The sequence below is a fragment of the Pleurodeles waltl genome, chromosome 2_2, assembly GCF_031143425.1.
Source record: "Pleurodeles waltl isolate 20211129_DDA chromosome 2_2, aPleWal1.hap1.20221129, whole genome shotgun sequence".
Taxonomy (NCBI): Eukaryota; Metazoa; Chordata; class Amphibia; order Caudata; family Salamandridae; genus Pleurodeles; species Pleurodeles waltl.
This window is the reverse complement of record NC_090439.1, coordinates 1,028,918,515-1,028,938,131: the sequence shown is the minus strand read 5'-3', so window position 1 is coordinate 1,028,938,131 and position 19,617 is coordinate 1,028,918,515. Positions and strand designations below refer to the sequence as shown.

General features: G+C 43.4%; 1 protein-coding gene across 1 annotated transcript in view; it reads right to left on the bottom strand.

The window, feature by feature from the left end:
* Window positions 1-19,617, bottom strand: part of TG (thyroglobulin) — a 673,226-nt gene that overhangs the window by 419,259 nt on the left and 234,350 nt on the right. Inside the window, exons 28-30 of the mRNA XM_069220782.1 lie at window positions 9,541-9,660; window positions 1,604-1,684; window positions 1,278-1,415 (exon numbers count right to left, since the gene is read on the bottom strand). Coding sequence (XP_069076883.1) covers window positions 1,278-1,415; window positions 1,604-1,684; window positions 9,541-9,660 — 339 coding nt within the window. The remainder of the gene's footprint in view (window positions 1-1,277; window positions 1,416-1,603; window positions 1,685-9,540; window positions 9,661-19,617) is intronic.

The following is a 19,617-nucleotide window of genomic DNA, read 5'->3' as shown; positions in this document are numbered from 1 at the left end:
GGCCTTACTGTGCATCCACTCATGGATTCTGATGCAAACCTGTATTTAAAAAGAGATGTAGAAATAGGTTGGCTCCAAAACGGTGCCCCTGCCTGAGCCTGGTGTAACAAGGAGAATTATCTTTATTACTCCTCGTGACTTCCCCTTTGAAAGTGGCCTACATTCAGAAGCAAACAGGCAAAGAGGAAAAAGCCTCCACGGATTGTTTTTGAGCAGGAAGGCAGCTCTTCCTCCACAAAAGCTATCCTGACCAAATGCAGACTACCTTGCAGTATGGCGCAAAGGAGCCTGCATTGGCGCTAGGCAGCCAAAAGTGCACCAACACAAAGAGAGAGCAGAACTGTGCCATTTCTCTGAAAATATGGTGCAGTTCTGCTGCCTCCCCTTCACGCAACACAGCACAGCTACTGTACCTGCTGCGGTGCATTGTGTGAGTTCTTTGTAAATATGCCCCTCCATCTCTTGCAATTACAGCAGCGGTTTGATTATAAAGTGAGACTTTAAAATCCAAACCACGTCTGCCGCCTAGAGGCAGTATTTCAGTGTTACATGGCAACGATTCGGCCATTGTTTCGTTCTCCTACCTGCCACATATCCTAATTGTGTATCTTGTTTGCAGAGGCAGTTGTCAGATGTATGAATATATCCAGGGGTGGCTCCTCCGCAATGGCGGAGGACCATCGCCCCGCTAAGAGCCAGCAGCTGAGAAATAAAACGGTATTTTGTTTTATTTTTCAGCTGCTGGCTCAGCTGAGCCTTTGTGTGAAGGGAGAGGTGGGGCTGGGCTATGGTTAGGGGAGGGGGGAGGAGGAGAGAGTGCACTAAGCATGCATGTTAGTTTGGCCAGCCAAACCAACATGCGCACTTAGGTTTCTCCAATCCAGCTGAGTTACACAGCCGGGTTGGAGAAACTGCAAAGATTCCAGGGCAGTGTCTGAGCGACAGACCAAGCTGCTCAGACCAATCCTGGCGGTTATCTCATGCTATGTATAGCATGAGAGCAGCATCAGGATTGTGTGGAGGAGCCTGTGCTGGTGTCCCAGGGACTGCTGGGACACCATCAGAAGAGAAGCACGAGGCGGCCGGAGGCATCGGTAAAGGTACGTTTATTTATTATTATTATTTTTATTTATCCCCGTCTCATCCCCTGCCCACACCCGCCCTTTAGATTTGTGGCGGCCCCTCCTGAATATATCACCGGTCAAAAAACTCTCTGTATAGGAATTGTCTTGATAAATCAAATTGTAGAGGAAAAGGAGCATTTGAAGAGTGCTTACGTGTGAGGCACCAGAGCCCTGCCTGTTTAGCGGAGTATGTCTGCTTGGAGAGCCGGTACTGCTGCTGAGGCAAGGCGCGGTTCTGTTCCACCAGAATTACACGAGTCTCCACCAACTCGAAGAGTTGTGTTGCAGTATCTGACCCAAAAAATGAAAGATAGGAAATTCAACAATGATATTAAGATTTTGTTCTTTGCTTCTTTAGTTTAGCCTCGATATAGAAATAATTTGCACTTGAAGAGCCGCCTTACACATCGTCCCAGCACAGATGCCGGTGACACATGCGAAGATCATTGTGTAGAACAAGGAAATGCTAAAGGGTGTACCTGGCAAAGAGGTGTCATTCTGTGCCTGGACGGCAAGGATCCCGCACTGGGAGGGTGGGGGCCGGCTCGTGACGTTTGAGTCTGGAGAAGATAAAAAAGTTATAAAATCATAATTAGCAAAGTGAAAAAAAAACAGTACCTGTTAAGTGCAGCAAAGACCAGTTTAAGGAAATACGAATTAACTTTGCTTCCCGGCAAAAAGAATAATTTGTTTGTCCGGTCACAGGCAGAGTAGAAGCCAAGCCATTGGTGTATCTTTTATGAAAGGTTTTAGAGCATCATTTTGATCAGTTTCATCAGTTTCAATGTTGACGGGCAAAAAAAAGGTGCAAATCAAGTACCAGCCCAATGAGATCCGAATGCAGATTGTTCTGGCGAGTGGGCATACACCCACCAATACGATGATATTTTTCAGAAACTTAGGGGGATTCCTCTGGCTATGATATATGCATTACAGCAGTGACATCACAGTTTTGCACTGGAGGACAGACTATTATGCACCCACATTTGATGTGATGGATCACTTCTAAATGTAATTGTAATCTGATTCAAATCTCGTTTTTACACCACTGACCAGCTACTGCTAATGTCATTTTCTACATAATCACTGTAAAATTGCTAAATCATCAACAGAGTGCATATAATTCAGGTAGCAACGTTTCATTTTGTGCATGAATTTTGCTGTTTCTACACAACATTATCAGAACTGGCGCAAACCAGCAAATCACACATAGATAGAAAGCACCTTAGTGCAATTTTGTCTATTTAAGTTTGTGTGGTAATTTCAAATATACCTAAATTCCCAATCCAGGGGCATATTTGTGAGAGGCTTGAGCCGCCATTGCATCACTTTTATTGATTCAGCGATGGCGCAAACCTTTCAACCATATCTATGAGGTGCGTGGCTTTGAAAGGCCTTATAGATATGGAGTAAGGCAAGGCAACGCAAATTGCTGCACTGCCTTACTCTGCGTTCTTGAGGTGTTCCATGGGCGGTGCGGTGGGTAGTCCCATGCAACCCCCATGGTTTTTGATGCATCCTCAGATTTACAAGGCCACGTAAACCTGAGGATGCGTCAAAACCTTACGCCACCCCAGGAGAGATGCAAAAAGGACAAATATATTTAATTCTCCTTGTTTTTTCCTCTTCCTATGTATGCTGCATTCTACGGCACACACCGAAAGAGGAAAAAGCCTCCCAGGATTGTTTTGCTGCAGGATGGTGCCCCTTCCTGCACAACAATCTTCCTGCATGCAACACAAGACCCTGGGACCATGGTGCAAGGGTGCCTGCATTGGCACTAGGCTGCCAAAATGGCGCCAGCACAGGGGGAAAGGACAGGAATGAGCCATATGCGATAGATATGGCACATTCCTGCCCTTTCGCTTTGACGCGCAGCACAGCAAGCTGCCAAATCCCCATAAATCTGAGCCACAGTTTAGAACGATGGTAGCATTAAAGATTACAGCATTATAAATCAGTTTGAGCTTAAGAAAAGCACACATGAATTGAATCGATTTGTGGGTCTGAATGAGGCGATACACACAGTGGGCTTGTAATGCTACTAAAAGGTTCTGATGTCCTGATCATAAACAAGGTGTCAAAGGCCTGGATGTTTGCAAATGTCACCAGAATCCCAAGGCAGAATTAAATGCACGTGACACCCATACCAAGGGCCAGATATAGGAAATTCCTGCATTGCGACTCACAAATTTGCGAGTCTAAGCAACTCGCAATTTGCGAGTTGCAATGCAGGATGCAGGATGGTGTCCCTGATACCATCTGCGAGTCGCAAGGGGGTCGCAAAGGCCCACCTCATTAATATTAATGAGGTGGGCTGCAATTTGCGACCCCCTTGCGAGTCGCAGCACTCACAGGGATCGTGGCCTGCTGGAGACAGCAGACCACCATGTCTGTGACTGCTTTTAAATAAAGCAGGTTTTTTTGTAATGCAGCCCGTTTTCCTTAAAGGAAAACGAGATGCATTACAAAATGAAAAAATGAAACGTTTTCGTTTCATTTTTTCAGAGCAGGCAGTGGTCCGCTGGACCACTGCCTGCTCTGAAAGAATGTTTTCAAGGCCATTCACAAAGGGGAAGGGGTCCCATGGGGCTCCTTTCCTTTTGCGAATGGGTTACCACCAGTGTGACACTGGTGGTAACTGCGATTGCTTTGCGACCGCGTTCGCGGTCACAAAGCAATGCAGCATCACGCTGCGACTCGCAGATAGGAAGGGGAACACCCCTTCCTATTTGCGACTTGCAGTCCCGTTTTGCGAGTCGGTAACCAGGTTACCGACTCGCAAAATGGGAATTGGCATCGCGATGTGGGTTTTGCGCCTTGCAAACAGCGATTTTCGCTGTTTGTGATGAGTAAAAGCCTTGCTACATCTGGCCCAAAATCATTATATGTTTTTCACATATTTTCTTAGATTTTTTAAAAATCTATACTGCATGCGAATCGCATCATATGCCTGAATTCAGCATTGAATGAATCAGTATAGTATCATTCTCGTGAATTACACATTTTGAACCTGAATTTTTCGCTGCAAAAACAACGACTGATTAGATGTGATATAGTTTTATTTAGTGTTATCAGCTGATAAAGTAATAATGGTTTCTGAGTGTTAAATTTGTTTTCATACTAATGCATGCAAACATACAACATGCATGACCGGGTTCAAATACTGAGTGGCAGCCAGTGAACTGCTTATTAAGTTCTAATGACTGGGCATGAAACCCATTCTCTACCAGTCAGCATTATTACCATTATTACTGAAGCAAGGAGGGAAGTACACTTTAGGATATTTCCCTTACTATCGGAAAATAATACACTCAGCTCATAAAATCCAGAATAGATGGGCTTCTTATATTTGCTGTTACTGTGTCTTCAGTTGTAGAAGCTCTCAAGTTTCTCTTTCCTATGAGTAACTCTTTCAGTATATGTTTTGTCTCTGGGTTCTTGGATTTGTAGTCCTATTTATTAAAGCATTCTGCCCTCTAGTGGCAGAATGTTCTAATAGTCTTATAGCCCTTCGTAGCTGGGCTATGCCGACCATTAGAGTCCTGCTCCCTTGTTAAAGGCCCTCGCCTTTGGCTCGGGCCGTTAACGCTGGAGCGGGCCTTTAATGGCTGATATAGCCCTCTACAGCAGGCTGTAAGGCTATATTAGAACATTGAAATGTTGGGAGCTCCATTGAAAACAATGGAGTGCTCCGGGCTCCAACATTGCAATGTTTGTGTTCACAGCTGTTGCTGTGAACAAAGCCCTCACGGAGCCAAAGGGGATTTCAGTCTCATCGAGTTCCATGAGGCCTTTCTTTTCTTTATTAGAACATTTTGCCCTCTAGTGGCGGAATGTTGCAATGGCCTTACAGCCCTTGATAGCTGGGCGATCCCAGCCATTAAAGGCCCGCTCCGTTGCTAAAGGCCCTCACGGAGCCAAAGGGGATTTCAGTCTCATCGGGTTCCATGAGGCCTTTCTTTTCTTTATTAGAACATTTTGCCCTCTAGTGGCGGAATGTTGAAATGGCCTTATAGCCCTTGATAGCTGGGCGATCCCAGCCATTAAAGGCCCGCTCCGTTGCTAAAGGCCCTCGCCTTCGGCTCAGACCTTTAATGCTGGAGCGGGCCTTTATTGGCCACTATACCTCACTATGGCATGCTCTAAGGCTATATTATAAGTACCATAATGCAAACAAAAAAGATTTGACTATGGGCCTAAAGTACTATATAATTCGTAAACCAGGGGAGTGTAATTTACACACCGACTAGTTTGGAAATGTAGTTTGCAATGCAACCTGTGTACTAATAGGTTGCATCGCAAATAGTACATTCGCAGGGGGGGGTCACAAAACTACCTGCCTAATGAACATTAATTACACAAGTTGAAGCTTGCAATCCTATATTATTGGCTGCAAATACAAGGCTAGGGGTCTGCAAAACCCAGCAGAATCCCTTTGTATTCCCAAACGGGAAACATTTTTTTTATTTAAAGGTAACCCATGTGGAAGACATAGTTGCTGATTTTAAAAAAATACCCATTTTGGAAAACATCAAGGAAATCACCCAATGGTCCTCAAAGGGCGCCATCACAATTCCCAAAGGGGAAGGTGTCTCACGAGAACAGCTTCCCCTTTGCAAATCAGATATCACCCATTTAAGGTACTGGTATCTGATCAACATTTTACACCCGCAATTGCGGACACAAATGATCAACACATTTCTCCAGAAAGTGGAGATAGGAAGGGAGTGCCTTGTTCACATTCCTTCCTATTTACTATTTGGCCAGGGTCTCAAACTCCCTTTTAAGAGTTGGGAAGACTTTTCCAATTTGTAAACACATTTTTGAAATAGTTTAAAGGTTTTTTTCTCTTGGCAAACCCGGTGATTTTGAGAATCTCCGCTTTTGTAATTCTCAAAGTACCTTTGTACATCAGGCTCAGATGAGATGCTCGTGCTTGGATTCAGGAGATCTGATAATAAACAGAAGCAATAAAGGGACTATTGACAAGCATGTTGTGTTTTATTCTGATCTGACATTTTTTATTTTAAAGAAATTATTGGAATTTAGAACCATAGTCTAATATGTTTATCAGAGATGAGCCCGGACTCCAGCTCCCAGAATGCACAGGGTTATGAAATAAAATTGCAGCACTGCTGCCCCTAATGACATGTGATCAACAGGCAACCTTAGTCGTGAGGAGGACTGTCTTAGTTGCACCTTTGTCACAAACCTAATCAAAAAATGTCTGCGAAGCAGCAGTCAGGCAGGTGATGTCACATGATGGGACAATGAGCTGTACAGATGTATTTCTGCAGGTTTGTGGTAAAGAAAACTCTAACTGATGTCTGTGTTTCTCCATCTCTCTGCAACATTTTGACACAGGATCTCAACAGGCTTCTCTTACAGAATATGTTTGGAGCCTGGTCGATTAGAAGTAAGATTTCAGCAGCGAAATAGGATCTAAGCACTTTCAAAAGTAGGCATAGATTGATAGTGAGCATCTGATTTTAGAATACATTTCCAATTGTATGCATGGTGCTTTGAATTACCAATGAAATTAGCACCTCCTTCTGGAAACATCTGAGAATATTCTTGGAGGAACCACTGTTGAGTTTTTAATATATATTTTGTAAATGGTCAGCTACGTTGATTGCTTTTTTCCTTTCATGAATCCTGTTCTAGTAAATGTTTACACATATTTTACATGTGTTTTTGGTGTAATTGTCTGTTTTTATGAAGTATGTGACTTTTACTGAGATGGTTTAATAATGATGATAAAGAGGCATGTCTTCAACTCTTTCTTAAACTGGAGCAGCTTTGAGGTGGTCCTGATGGATTTGGGGCTGTTGTTTCAGACCCTGGGTGCATAGATAGAAAAGGCCTGCTACCTTGTTTTTTGTTTTTACACTTCTTGGTCTCCAGTCTGATGGTGGTCTCGTAGCGGGTATGTGATCATTCACCAGAGATAGGGAGCTTGTTTGCAAGATAAGCAGGGATGCTGTCCATGATGGCTTTGTAAATAATGCAGCTGGTTTTGAAGATGGTGCATGCCAGCAACATTAGCCAATAGCATTCCACCAGTATGGGGGTAATTTGACTATATTTCTTTCCACCCTTGATGAGACATGCTGTGATGCATAGAATGCCCTTCCGGTTGCCAGTTTGGAGTCTGGGGGGCAGTGAATCAGGACATGACCATCATACAGGTGTGAGAGCACCAGGGCTTTAACAGCAGTCCTGAAATTGCTTTCTGGAAGAAACAGTTTTCCTTTCTTTAGAAAAGAGAGCTGGTACCAGATTGCTTTTTTGGCGATGTGTTCCTTGAGGGTGAGGTTGATGTCCAAGATGAACCAAAATGACTTGGCATTTGGTGAAGTTGGGACTCAAAGCTGTGGAGTTTCAGGTCATTGAGGCAGTTTTGAAGTTTTCATGCTTATTGTTCTTGACACATAACAGGAATTCTGTCCTGGTTGGGATAAGCTTCAAGTGGACACTCGACATGCAGGACTGGATGTGGAGACTTTCAAGTAAAGTTGTGTATGGACAGCATACTGATGAATCTTGATGCTGTTATCTGTGAGAAAGGCCCCAAGGATGCTCCAAATAGAGGTTCAAGAAGACTGGAGACAGTATAGAACCCTAGGGGACTCCACGTATGATGGGGATCTTTTGGAGTGTGGAGGTGTTTACGTGAACGAAATGGCATTGACATGAAAGGCAGGAGGAGAATGAGTAAGACATTGCCTCTGAATCCAATTTGAGACTCCTGCATGTGGGTGAGGGTTGGATGGTTCACAATGTCACACGGAGCTAAGATCTTTAGCATCTGAGGAGGCAGGGATCATCTTCCTCTGCCATCTCCATGCTGCAGAGTGATCTCAACTAAAATTGATAGTCAAGCAGGAAATAGATAACACTGATGTAACCTTGGAGTTGTGCACAGATTGCTTTTTCAATTATTTTGCTAATGAAAGATAGGTGAGTAATGATGCAAGTTTCTTCAGGAGTGGGAGGCTATGGTCTGCCTGCTCTGCTCTGTCTGGAGAGCTTCTGGGAGGATGCCTTGAATGAGTGAGGGAGCATTGGCAATGGTGAGTAGGGATGAGAAAACTTTACAAGAGAGAACTTTGATTGAAGAGAAAGATATTACATCATCACCGTAGGAAGTGGCTTTGAGGGAGTTAAGTATGTTGGCAAATCTGTGGGAGAATGTGCTTTGAAGGATGACCATTGCTGATTCTACAAGAAAGGATGGGCATGACAGTGCTGTAAGCACCCCTAGAGTAGACACATAAGTAATGTGTATGTGTTACTCAGGGTTATCAATCTGATTCAATTTCTTATACAAAGAGTATAATGTTCAACAGAATCTGCCAGGAATATTCCTGTAACACAATTTAGAAGAGGAAGTACAACGAATGTATGGTACTGTGCATTGAATATGAATTCAAGAGCCATCTTGCATGAAACCACCTAATTACAATGCACTCAGGAGTAACTCAACTTGTAAACATATGAATGTGCAGTGTAAATATGTACATACCTACTGTGCAGTGTCCTGTCCAATATAGGCCCAATTACGTGCTGACCACCATCACCACCTCCCATCACACCCTGGTTTCTATAACTTTGTTTTAGTAGGACCACACCAAACTGTACGCAATACCTCGGTTTCAATACACTTCTGCTACAACAAAAAGCATTGACAATGCCAATAGGTCTGGCTTGCATCTTGAGTCCTGACTAAAACATAAAGAATCAGCTGCATTGAAAAGAAAAAGATTGCTTTCTGTAAAAAAGAAATGCATCTATGAGATTTTTAAAAAATTTATGTGCGATGTTTTGGTGCCCTTTTTCAGATGTAAAATAGTCCCAGCTGCATTGCAAAGCATGCAATCCATTGGAGCCAGAATATTACGCCAAACATCAAATAATATGCAGTGAGAGGGTACTTCTAGGATGCTCATTGTATGTGTCTGTTAATAAATTGGTAACAATAGGTCAGGCCAGAGCGAACAACGGCCTCTACTACTACTTTGAGGCTGATGTGTGCATAATCAGAAATCTCAAAATTTCTCAGTATTTCAGCTTGCAAAACAGGTCATGTTTATCACACTATTACACAGATTGTACTCAAGTTGTTGTCAATGTGCGAGACTGGTGATGACAGGATTGCCACTTCACTTCAGTACTTAGGACACAAGTTCAGTTGACAACCTAATGCTCAGTGTTGCAGTGTTGATTATCTACAACTAACCAGTTGCACTAAAGTGCCTAATAAGAATGATCGTAGCACAATACACCAGGACTGTTTAGGTAGTGATCTGACCATATGGAGCGAGACTGGGAGACAGGCTTGCGTGTCCCGTAATGAAAGCAAATCAAACTACTCCCATCCTTAAAGCATCTAACACCTTAGTGAAACACTTACCCCTCCACAGATAGACTGACTGAAAGCTGGCGAAGGACCTCTGGATCTCCTCTTTGGTCTCAGCGCTGAGGGTTGTGCTGTACTCCACAGACTTAATGCTTTTTGCCAACAACGAGTAGGCTGCAGAACAAAAAGATATCGTTCTCAGTCATGGTACAATTACTTACTTTCATCACTTGCAAGTCCTCTTCATCATGGAAAAGCTTGTGATTTTTGAATTTCAGAAACTTACACAACACTCATAGGGGGTCATTCTGACCTTGGCGGTCCATGACCGCCATGGCGGAGGGCGGCGGAAGCACTGCCAACAGGCTGGCGGTGCTTCCTGGGCGATTCTGACCGCTAAAGGGGAGCCAGCGGTTTCCCACCGGTTTCCCGCTGGCCCAGGGAATCCGCCATGGCGGCGCTGCTTGCAGCATCGCCATGGGGATTCCGAGCGCCTTCCCTGCCAGCCTGTTTCTGGCGGTGTCCACCGCCGGAACCAGGAGGGCGGGAACAGCTGCCGTGGGGCCCCTGGGGGCCCCTGCAATGCCCATGCCACTGGCATGGGCAGGGCAGGGGCCCCCTAACAGGGCCCCACAAAGATTTTCACTGTCTGCTGTGCAGACAGTGAAAATCGCGACGGGTGCCACTGCACCCGTCGCACCCCTTCAACTCCGCCGGCTCCATTCCGAGCCGGCTTCATTGTTGAAGGGGCTGTCCCGCTGGGCCGGCCGGCGGTCTTCTGGCGGTCGCCAGCCGGCCCAACGGGAAAGCCGGAATGGCCGCCGCGGTCTTTTGACCCCAGAGCGGTCTTTCGGCGGGAACCGCTTGGCGGGCGGTGACCGCCGACCGCCGCGGTCAGAATGACCGCCATAGTCTTGAATAGGTATCGTGCAAAACTGCAGCTACAAAAATGAGGAGATGAGGATGGGTGAGGGAGGGAGGAGAGGTTGTCTGAGGTCCTTTGATCTTTAGCTTGGACTGGGTCCCTGTCTGCGGTAGGTGTAGGGTCAGTCACATTATTGTAAAGGCTTAACATGGGCTGATGACCCTTTCAACAACGCACAACAAATCTTTTAGTTTCCCATCCCATGTGTAATCTTCACACTGTGCCGATATATTGCACTCTTGTGTATGAACATTCAGCTAGATTCACAACTATTTTGCAGTGAGTGTGAATATTCTTGTAGAACTCCTAGGTTACAACTGAATCGCAGGAGCCCTCCTGGCTTATTGCTGACTTACTCCTGGAGTTCAGCAGCTCGGCAAGAGTAAATCATAGCTTCTTATGGTCAAGGGCCCATTCTGCTACCCATGGACTGGACTATAATGCAGAATTCATTACTGGGCTAGTCCACTCGCCTAATAGTAAAATTAACTTGAGTGTCCAAAATGGCCAAAAAAGTGTAATGTATATTTTTCACATAAATATTAAATAAAATGAGGTTCACATCTGGTTATGAATGTGTCTACAACATCAGAAAAAAATTGCATTCGTGGCTGTGTGATTAAGAGCTATCTGCTAGGACAGAATCCGAACTGAGACCATAGTGGCTATTCTGAGGAAACGTTTCCTCACATTCTGAAACATCTTCGCCATTCATCCGATCCGGAAATCACATTGTCGCTTCCGACTGCAATTATTATAGTAAGAACACATTTGAACCTAGGACATTGAGGAGGCTTCCACTGCTCCATACATGAATGATCACCTGCACCCCATCGCCTTCGGGAAAGGACCGGTCATCGTAAAAGGCGCCCATATAACTTGTGATGAAGAAGGAAAGCTGTGGTAGACTCTCAGCCGCAATTACCTGAATCAAACCTGCTATCACTGGCTCTCTTCATGGGTCACCCAATCCCATTGTAATGCATCTCAAAATGGCCACAAAGCGCTATATCGCTGCTTTGCTAAATCACTACATAAATCAAGAAATCAAATACTATTCTCAACAAAACAGCTTTTAGCCTTTCAGGACCTGGTTGGTTCTCTTGAGCTTTTGTATTCTTTATTGTCCTCTCCAAGACTATTCAATGGTCAGCGTATTCAATTCTCATGTGTTATTTACAAATGTATTAAATATTATAGACACTATTATTGATACAAGGAGTCATATTTGGAAACTGGACGTAGTAACCATGGCAACAGCAATTAGATGTTTCCGCTGCTGAAAACTACTACTCATCACAGAACAAGTAAATGCCACCGGCATACATTCCAATTGGTCATTTTACCACAGGAGCCACAGTTGCAGCTGGCACTAAAAGCATCACTGCTGGGGATCAGTGTATTTCTCCTGGTAGACTCCCAAAAAATGAAGAAAGAACACCGGAAAGCTATATATCTAATAGCCTCCTATTACAACAGCCCTTCTTTGACTTAATAAGGATAACACCATTACAAGCTTAAGTAGCATTAGCAATTAATAAACACCCCCACGAAGGACCAAAATATCATTTCTGGAACTGAATAACAAGATGGGAGATTTTACTGGAATTAGTGGGCACATTAAAGCGTGAACACAGTTCCACCTGTCGCACACAGTTGGAACACGTGTTGGGCAACCGGCCAGGTAATGACAGAAAGCATGCATAAAAAGGTGCAAATATTGTGCACCCCTCTACTTATTTCCCATCCATGCCAAAAACCATATCCATATATCGTGATGGTGGGGTGATAACATAATGGGTGCAGGTTTACAAAACCATTCTACTTTGTGCCCTCTGCCCAGCGACAGTTGAGTAATATGGGATGCTTTCAAAGCCCAGATTTAAGGAAGACCTGCTGCACTCCAGAAAATAGAGCCCGGATCTAGACTAGTAAAATGGTGGCTCCTGACAGGGCACAAGAGGGCTGAGTAACGCTCTACACTACTTGTGGAAACCTATTGCTTCATCGTAACGATCAGCTCTTGTACGCCCTTTGCAATAAGTAGTAATATTAAATATTTTGAGCATAACTCTTCATACACCCTCTTCAATAACATTATTTATTGGGCACTGTGTCTCTCATTGTCGAACCATCAGTATTGCCAGTCACTCTAGCTTCTAAGACCAGCAGACCTTCTACAGTCCAGACTGAACACCAGCACTACTTTCCACAATCCTAGTATGCGAGGATGAAGAGAGGCCTGCAGCTCGCTGAATGTTCTGCACCAGTTCTCAGAAGCCACACGCTGCAGCCATGTGCCACATCAAGAACACACGCCCCGAGGCATTAGACTCTCACCCCTTCAACGGTAGAACATATGTTGGTGTAATTGTCTCATAACACAGGAAACATCAGCAAACTCCAATAATTATCGAAATGGAAATTGTCAAAGTCAAACAACTCATTAAAACATTTTGACAAGCTCGGAAACAATATAGTGCCGAGGGAAAATAAAGTTTTTTTATTTGACAAACATGAAACACTGGACAGGCATGCACCTGCAAAAACACGCGTGTTGTCCACAGTGCAAAAAGAAGACGCAATGATTTTGTAAAACGGCCAAAAACAGGTCAAAGAACAATCAGCTCTATTGTTTGACCTACCCCAGTGGTTTATTCAGGTGGCACTTAGTCCAACGTGGGTCTGCCCCCGGAATATCGAGGTAGGAATCTCGAGCGCCAAATATCACGGATACAATATCCAAGGAAGTATAGATTTTCTATAGCCAACTTCTCATATACGTCCCTTCACGAGTATATTTATCTCTTCAAGATGCATAGACGCGGAGTTTAGAATGGCAAATCTATACTCCTCCATATGCACTTATCTTTCAGTATTTTGTCTCTTGATATTCTGTCCATGATATTAGTGAATCAGAATCTTCCAAAACCCGACCTTCTGTAGTTCAGTCTTCAAAATGCAGGTGATGTGGACAAGCTCTCCAGAGCAGTGTACATGAAGCGCGCTGACCTATCTCTGTAGAGTTACTATACACTTTTAGCAATTCTGTCCACATGATTTTTAAATCTTTAACATGTTTGAGTGCTCATTTCTGGTAATAACACTGAGTACACTGGGTTTTAGGATGTTTCTTTTATAACTCATTACATCTGCAAGCCAGTCTGACAATTCATAACTAGTGTTGGGCTGGTGCTGGCTGTTATCACAGGAAGGCTCAACTCTCCCAGGGCACCAGCAACTGGGAGACCCATGTCATAGATGACTAAGGGCCATATGTACAAACACTTTTTCCCATAGACAGATAATGGGGAAAAACCTTTGCTACATCTTTCCCTAAATTACTTATAGGCTACCATAAGACACACTATTACTACTTCATGATGATTTTCTGTGTATTTACTTCTAGTCCTTGAGCTTCCAAGTGTCTCGTCCTCACAGGATATTTGCGTTCCAACAATTTCTGCTTTGACTTTGCTTAAGAAATTGTGGGTCATGTTTATCATGGTTTTGCATCACCAATGTGCCCCTTTGCATGGCCTAGAATGACATTTACCAGGCAACGCAAGGCCACGCCTCCCCAGGGGAGGTGTAAGAAGGAGAAATATGTTTATTCCTCCATTCTGTAACACACGTGGAAAGAGAAAAAAGCCTCAGAGGATTGTTTTTGAGCAGGAAGATATCCCTTCCTGAACAAAAGCAATCCTGCCTATGACATAGGCACCCTTGCACCATGATGCAAGAGTGCCTCTGTTGGCGCTAGACAGCACATATTGCGTTAGCTCAGGCAGAGAGCAGGAATATGCGACATAATGTTAAATACTGCATATTCCAGCCCTCTCACTTTCATGCTCCGCAGCAAGGTGGCTTGCTGCAATCCGTTGCAGGACTACTTGATAAATATGCCCCAGTATTTGTGGGAAAGGGCTGCAATGGGCTGTACAGACTATTGTTCAGTGAGTACCCTCCCAGCACAGAGAGCAGCCTTTGCCTATTTGAGCATTAATAATCACCCCTGAGAGTCTGGCATTCTGAGTGTCTCGTTACCACAGCTGAGTAAGGCCCCAGATGCATTGAGCATCATGTCAAAGGTCTTGTTCTGGACAGCTTGAATAGCATTCGAATATAATTGGCAGCAATCTTCAGGGATTGAAAGATGCCTTCATAAGTTATATGTACCTTGGCATGTGATGGAGTGTCTGGCAAAAAGCATAAAATGTAATACTAGCATGTTTTGTCCCACAGACATTATAATGGTTTTTTAACTGGCAGGAAAACAAATGCTGGCATAATGTCAAGGCTTAGAGTTAAAACTAGTTGTATTACTTCAGGCATAGAATTTTTGTTTTTTTTTCCCTTTTGCACAAATGGTATTTTGTTGTGTATCCAGATTATTATATTTTGTTAAAGAAACATGCAATGTTGGCTTCATTGGATAAATATTGCTCCTGGGGTCAAAGACAAATTTCGAAATGCTGAACTATTACATTGGTTCCCATTCTGAACTGTTTTAAAATGCAAGGCTTTAAGCTAATATGTTTAGAAGAATTATGCTATAATGTAAAGCCTTTAGCAAACATTCTCTATACTTTTTTTTGGGACAATACCCTCGAGACCAAGGGCAAGGCTTGCACTCTGTCCTTGTGTTCTCAGTGTAATGGGGGGTAATATGAGTTAATTTGCAAGAGTTGCTTTTGATTCTAAATCACCTATGGTCGGGCATTGAAATAAATTAACAGAGTCATGATGTTAGCAAGCAGCTGTGATTCACCTTTCTCGAAATGCCACTAACTCAATTCTCCATGCAACTGATTTGTAATTTAACATCAAACTTCAAGCGGGAATTAAAATCAGAGGCTGATACAAGAGAAATTGCAAAAGTTCATCTGTCATGGAGAGACTATAAACCATCAATCACCACTTACCACGCTTCTTCAGGTGTTTATTACCTTTATCAATTGAGAAAAATACTTTCATGTCAGATATTGGAAAGCATGTAGGTTTAATGTGACAACACAAGCAAACAATCACATGCAGAAATCAAGTTTCCATGTGATATCATCTTAAAGCCAGACCTACTGGTTTTGCTAACTCTTGGATGGGGTGGTTAAGATAGTGGTGATGGTGGCTAAGTACTGCTGGTGATATTAGAAGTATTGTTGGTAGTACTGGTGGTGTGGTAGTGGTATTGGCACTGCAGTTGTGATGTGATTGGTGGTGGTAATGATGATACAAATGATGTAACATTTGTGATATTGGTGGTATTAGTACTGGTGCTGATATTGTGGTGGTAGGGGTTGTGTTATTGGTGGTGGTATCGCCAGTGGTGTATTGTTAGTGATGGTATTGGTTGCATTACTAGTGGTATGGTTAGTGGTGGTGGTAATATTGGAGATGGTGGTATTGGTGGTGGTGTCTGTAGTACTCTCGATGTGGTACTGATTGTGTATTACTGGTAGTAATGGTGTTAATGGTATCAGTGGTGCTACTGATGACATTGATCTTGACGATAGTGGTATTGGTTACATTGGTGGTTGAGGTATTGTGGTTGATTTGCTGGTACTGGTGATGGTGAAAGTGAAGAAGAAATCCTTTAAGACCTCAACCTTGTCTGTTGTGTGATATTGCTGCTCATGTGCAGCGTTGGTGTGGTGGTGTGGTATTGGTCGAACTCGCAGTAGGATGGTATTAGTTACTTCATTAGTTTTGTGGTGGTAGTATTGTTTGTAGTCGTGTTAACAGTGGTTCTAGTTGTACTATTGAGGGTTGCAATGGCATTGGTGGTATTCATGGTGGTAATAGTGCTTTTGGTGATATTGGTGCCATGTTTCTAAAAATTAAACAAATGCAGGACTATAGTTAAGAGTAGGCCGGGGGAACTCTTGAGAGTTATAATCGCTGCCTACTTCAAATCTGTCACTCAGGAGAGGTGGGTGCATTATGCTGCATTAAACGAGTCACCCCAAAGGAGAAACATCAGCTGAAAATCATGGGGCCAGTCAGAAGCACTGATGGACTGTGGTAATCTTCTGCAATATACTTTTAAAGGTAAGGATCCTGGATGGGTTTACATGTATTACGTACTGTATTGCCTCTGTGGGGATTCTAACACAGACCTAGGGTCAGCATTTCTTCATCTAAATTGGTGTTTTGCAATGCAGTTGGTAGTGAATGCTTTCAGAAGTTGACAGAATGGAAGTGGTGACAGGTCCTATTTCAGTGGAACTTAATGCAAAGTTAGGCTTGTCGTACAGAATAGTGTGTTTACAAAATGAAATGTTTATGTCACTTATTCCTGCTGTGCATTTCTCAAATACATGTAATCACCTTGTCATCCTTTCTGAGAGGACAGGATATATTACGTTTTATTCCTGTTCTGAGGCAGCTATCATCAGTATTACCGCCAGTTTAATTACAGGTGCTAAATGGAGACATTCTGGATCATGCAAGACTGAGTTGGTCCAGGTCATCTCATGCAGAACCAATAAGGTGCTTTCCCCATTATGGATCTGTGTAAGCTAGCTTTTGCGCATTAAAGTCCAATCCAAGATCGATCAGCTACAGATCACAGAATGTTGCTATTCTTGTTCGTAATTTACTTTTACCAGCTAAAACCAGGGAACCAAATCCTCAAAATGAAGTGGCCGTGCTCAGAAAGAAGGACATTTACTTGTATCCGCAGCATTATACAAAGCAGAAATGTGGGTGGCATCAAAATAGGTTCTATGTATCACTTGCCAGGGTGAAACATCTCCCATAGCAGAATATATGATGAGGATTAGCATGGTTCTAAAATGAGATTTACATTCGTTCAGGAGTAATTTGTATTGTTTAGACATCAAGGCTATTGTGACACAACAGACGTACATTTGCACTGGCTACAACTTGAATATTATGTAATATTCATGATTGGGCACTTTTCCTCGTCCCATTCCTATTGCTAAGTGCAAGTGGAGCTGAGACCAACACGAAGATTTCTTGACCACAGTCTAACAGGTAAGCGAGGATGATCTGTATGTAGTAGGAAAACATGACCCAACTATCAGAAGCCCCCATCTAGATGCATGCTTCTCAAGAAGACATGCCTCAAGCCTCATCACTGCAATTGAGTAGTAATGTCTGCGTTAATTGCAAGGATAATTATTTTTAAAACACGCACCAAATTAGGATTTATAGAAGGTCTGTGCATAATTGTTCTTGATTTTTTTAAATACGTACAATTTCACACAGTTTGTAAAAATGCTCTGGTTATTATATTGTGTGACTTTTCTTAAAAAGTTCCTCGAGATGCAGGGAGCACGCTGATTCACGCTGAAAATGCCTCTTTACAACACATCTCTGCAGGATTCCGCTCACCACAAATTAAGCAGAACTGTGCGTCATGCAAAACGATGAAAAAGACAAAAAATAAATCATAATAAGAAATTTGCATAAGCATGGGCTAACAGAATGAAAATAACTTGCTGGCAGAAGTTACAGTGGAGAAACAGGCAAGCATTTATCAACTGTATTGTTGTACATGCCTGTTAATGTCACACTCCTATGACCATGGAATGTCATTCCCGATGTACGCAAGCTTTCCAGAATGATCGACATACAGCATGTGCACTTATCTCAATATATTTGTCTTTTAATTACACCAATTTCTCAAACATGTATCTCACGTGTTAAATCCTTTTCCGTTTTGTTTTGAAGACTAGCTCCCTGATATATGTTTGCAGGAGGATGTCAGTAACTGGAAAATGACATTATACATGTCGGTGTGAGTAATACTGAGGGGCAGTTTTAGTGTATGACAGAAGCCTCAGATTGTGCATGGTATCTTAATGTCTAACAAGGAGCTGCTCTCCACTCTGTGTTAGTTTTCGTGTTATTTCTGGTGTTCCTTGATTATGATGTAACACTGGTCGGCCAGGGCTGCGGGAGTGTTCCGCTTACATTGCATATTCCAGCAGATATTTGTCCATTTTTTGTTTACTGAAATGCTTAGGTTGACAGTATTGTCAACAAGGTCTGCTGAGAAACTCAGTTTCGGATGAGGTCCAAAGGCTAAACTGCTGACCCTGTAACCTTCAGAATTGGTACAAAGACAAAAAACTGAAGCGTTCTTCCCCTCGTCTCCTATTCTACCATTTTTCCTTCAACCCCATGAGTTTCCCTATTTTTTTATTCAGTTTAAGTAGACCCCAATCTAAGGTGCCGCACAGGGACACACTTCAAAGACCCTCATGCTCAAGGGGGTCACCCTCCCCAACCCGGGCTCTAGCTGGTGTACGGCTGTCAGTGGTTTTGCACCCAAACGGTGATTCCGAATTACCCCCATCCTCCATTCAAGTAACAATACAACCAGCGGGCCACCATAATGGGAACACGTTTTGCTGTTTCATTTTTCTGTGTGTAAAGGAATGATTGTGAGAAGAACGCTGACTGCAAACACAGATTGAGTGCGAGCAAGCAGTGATTGCAGCCCCATAGGACATCCCTCTGTGCAGATGGTAAAGATTGGAGGCTGGAGTCTGCCAAAGACACAGACCTCATTCAATCCTTCCCCTGCTCCTTCTACTCCAGGAACCCACTGGGAGGGAAATAGTTTCCGCTCACAGAAGCCCTTCTTCAGTGTTACACGTAGCCTTCATGTAGCAGCTTTAGAGCTCGACACTCCCAGTCTTTTCAGGGAGAGCTTCTCTTTACCTGGAGTGAGAACCCAACTCCTGCCTGGTTGGCAGAGACCTCAAAGCTGGAGAGTTTTCGGACTGTGTTCGGCAGTGGATTGTCAGTGACCATAATATAAGTTGGAGCACCACTCCAGTGCATTAGAGCTATGTCATAATATTACCTGGCTGGACCCTGGTTTGGATCTTCCTGGACATGTGAGGTACTATTTTACCCAGTTACCAAATGGTAGGACTATGCCCAAGAGCCCTGCAATATTCTCACCTGGCATACAAACGTTGCCCTGCCGCATGAATGTCCCAACATGACATTATTGTCTGAAGAATCTGAACAGGATATCCAACAAGTCCTACCTTTCTCTCACCTGAGATTGACGGATGGGTACTCTGCCTGGTGAGCTTGCTCCCCTGGACCTGGCAACTCTTATATTAGTTTTCTGGATCCATCAACCTTACCCATCCAGATACCCTCTAGCAATATTGCCAAGGGTGCTAGAAAGAGTCTTCCCAACAGTAGGAGGTGCCCAGAATTGC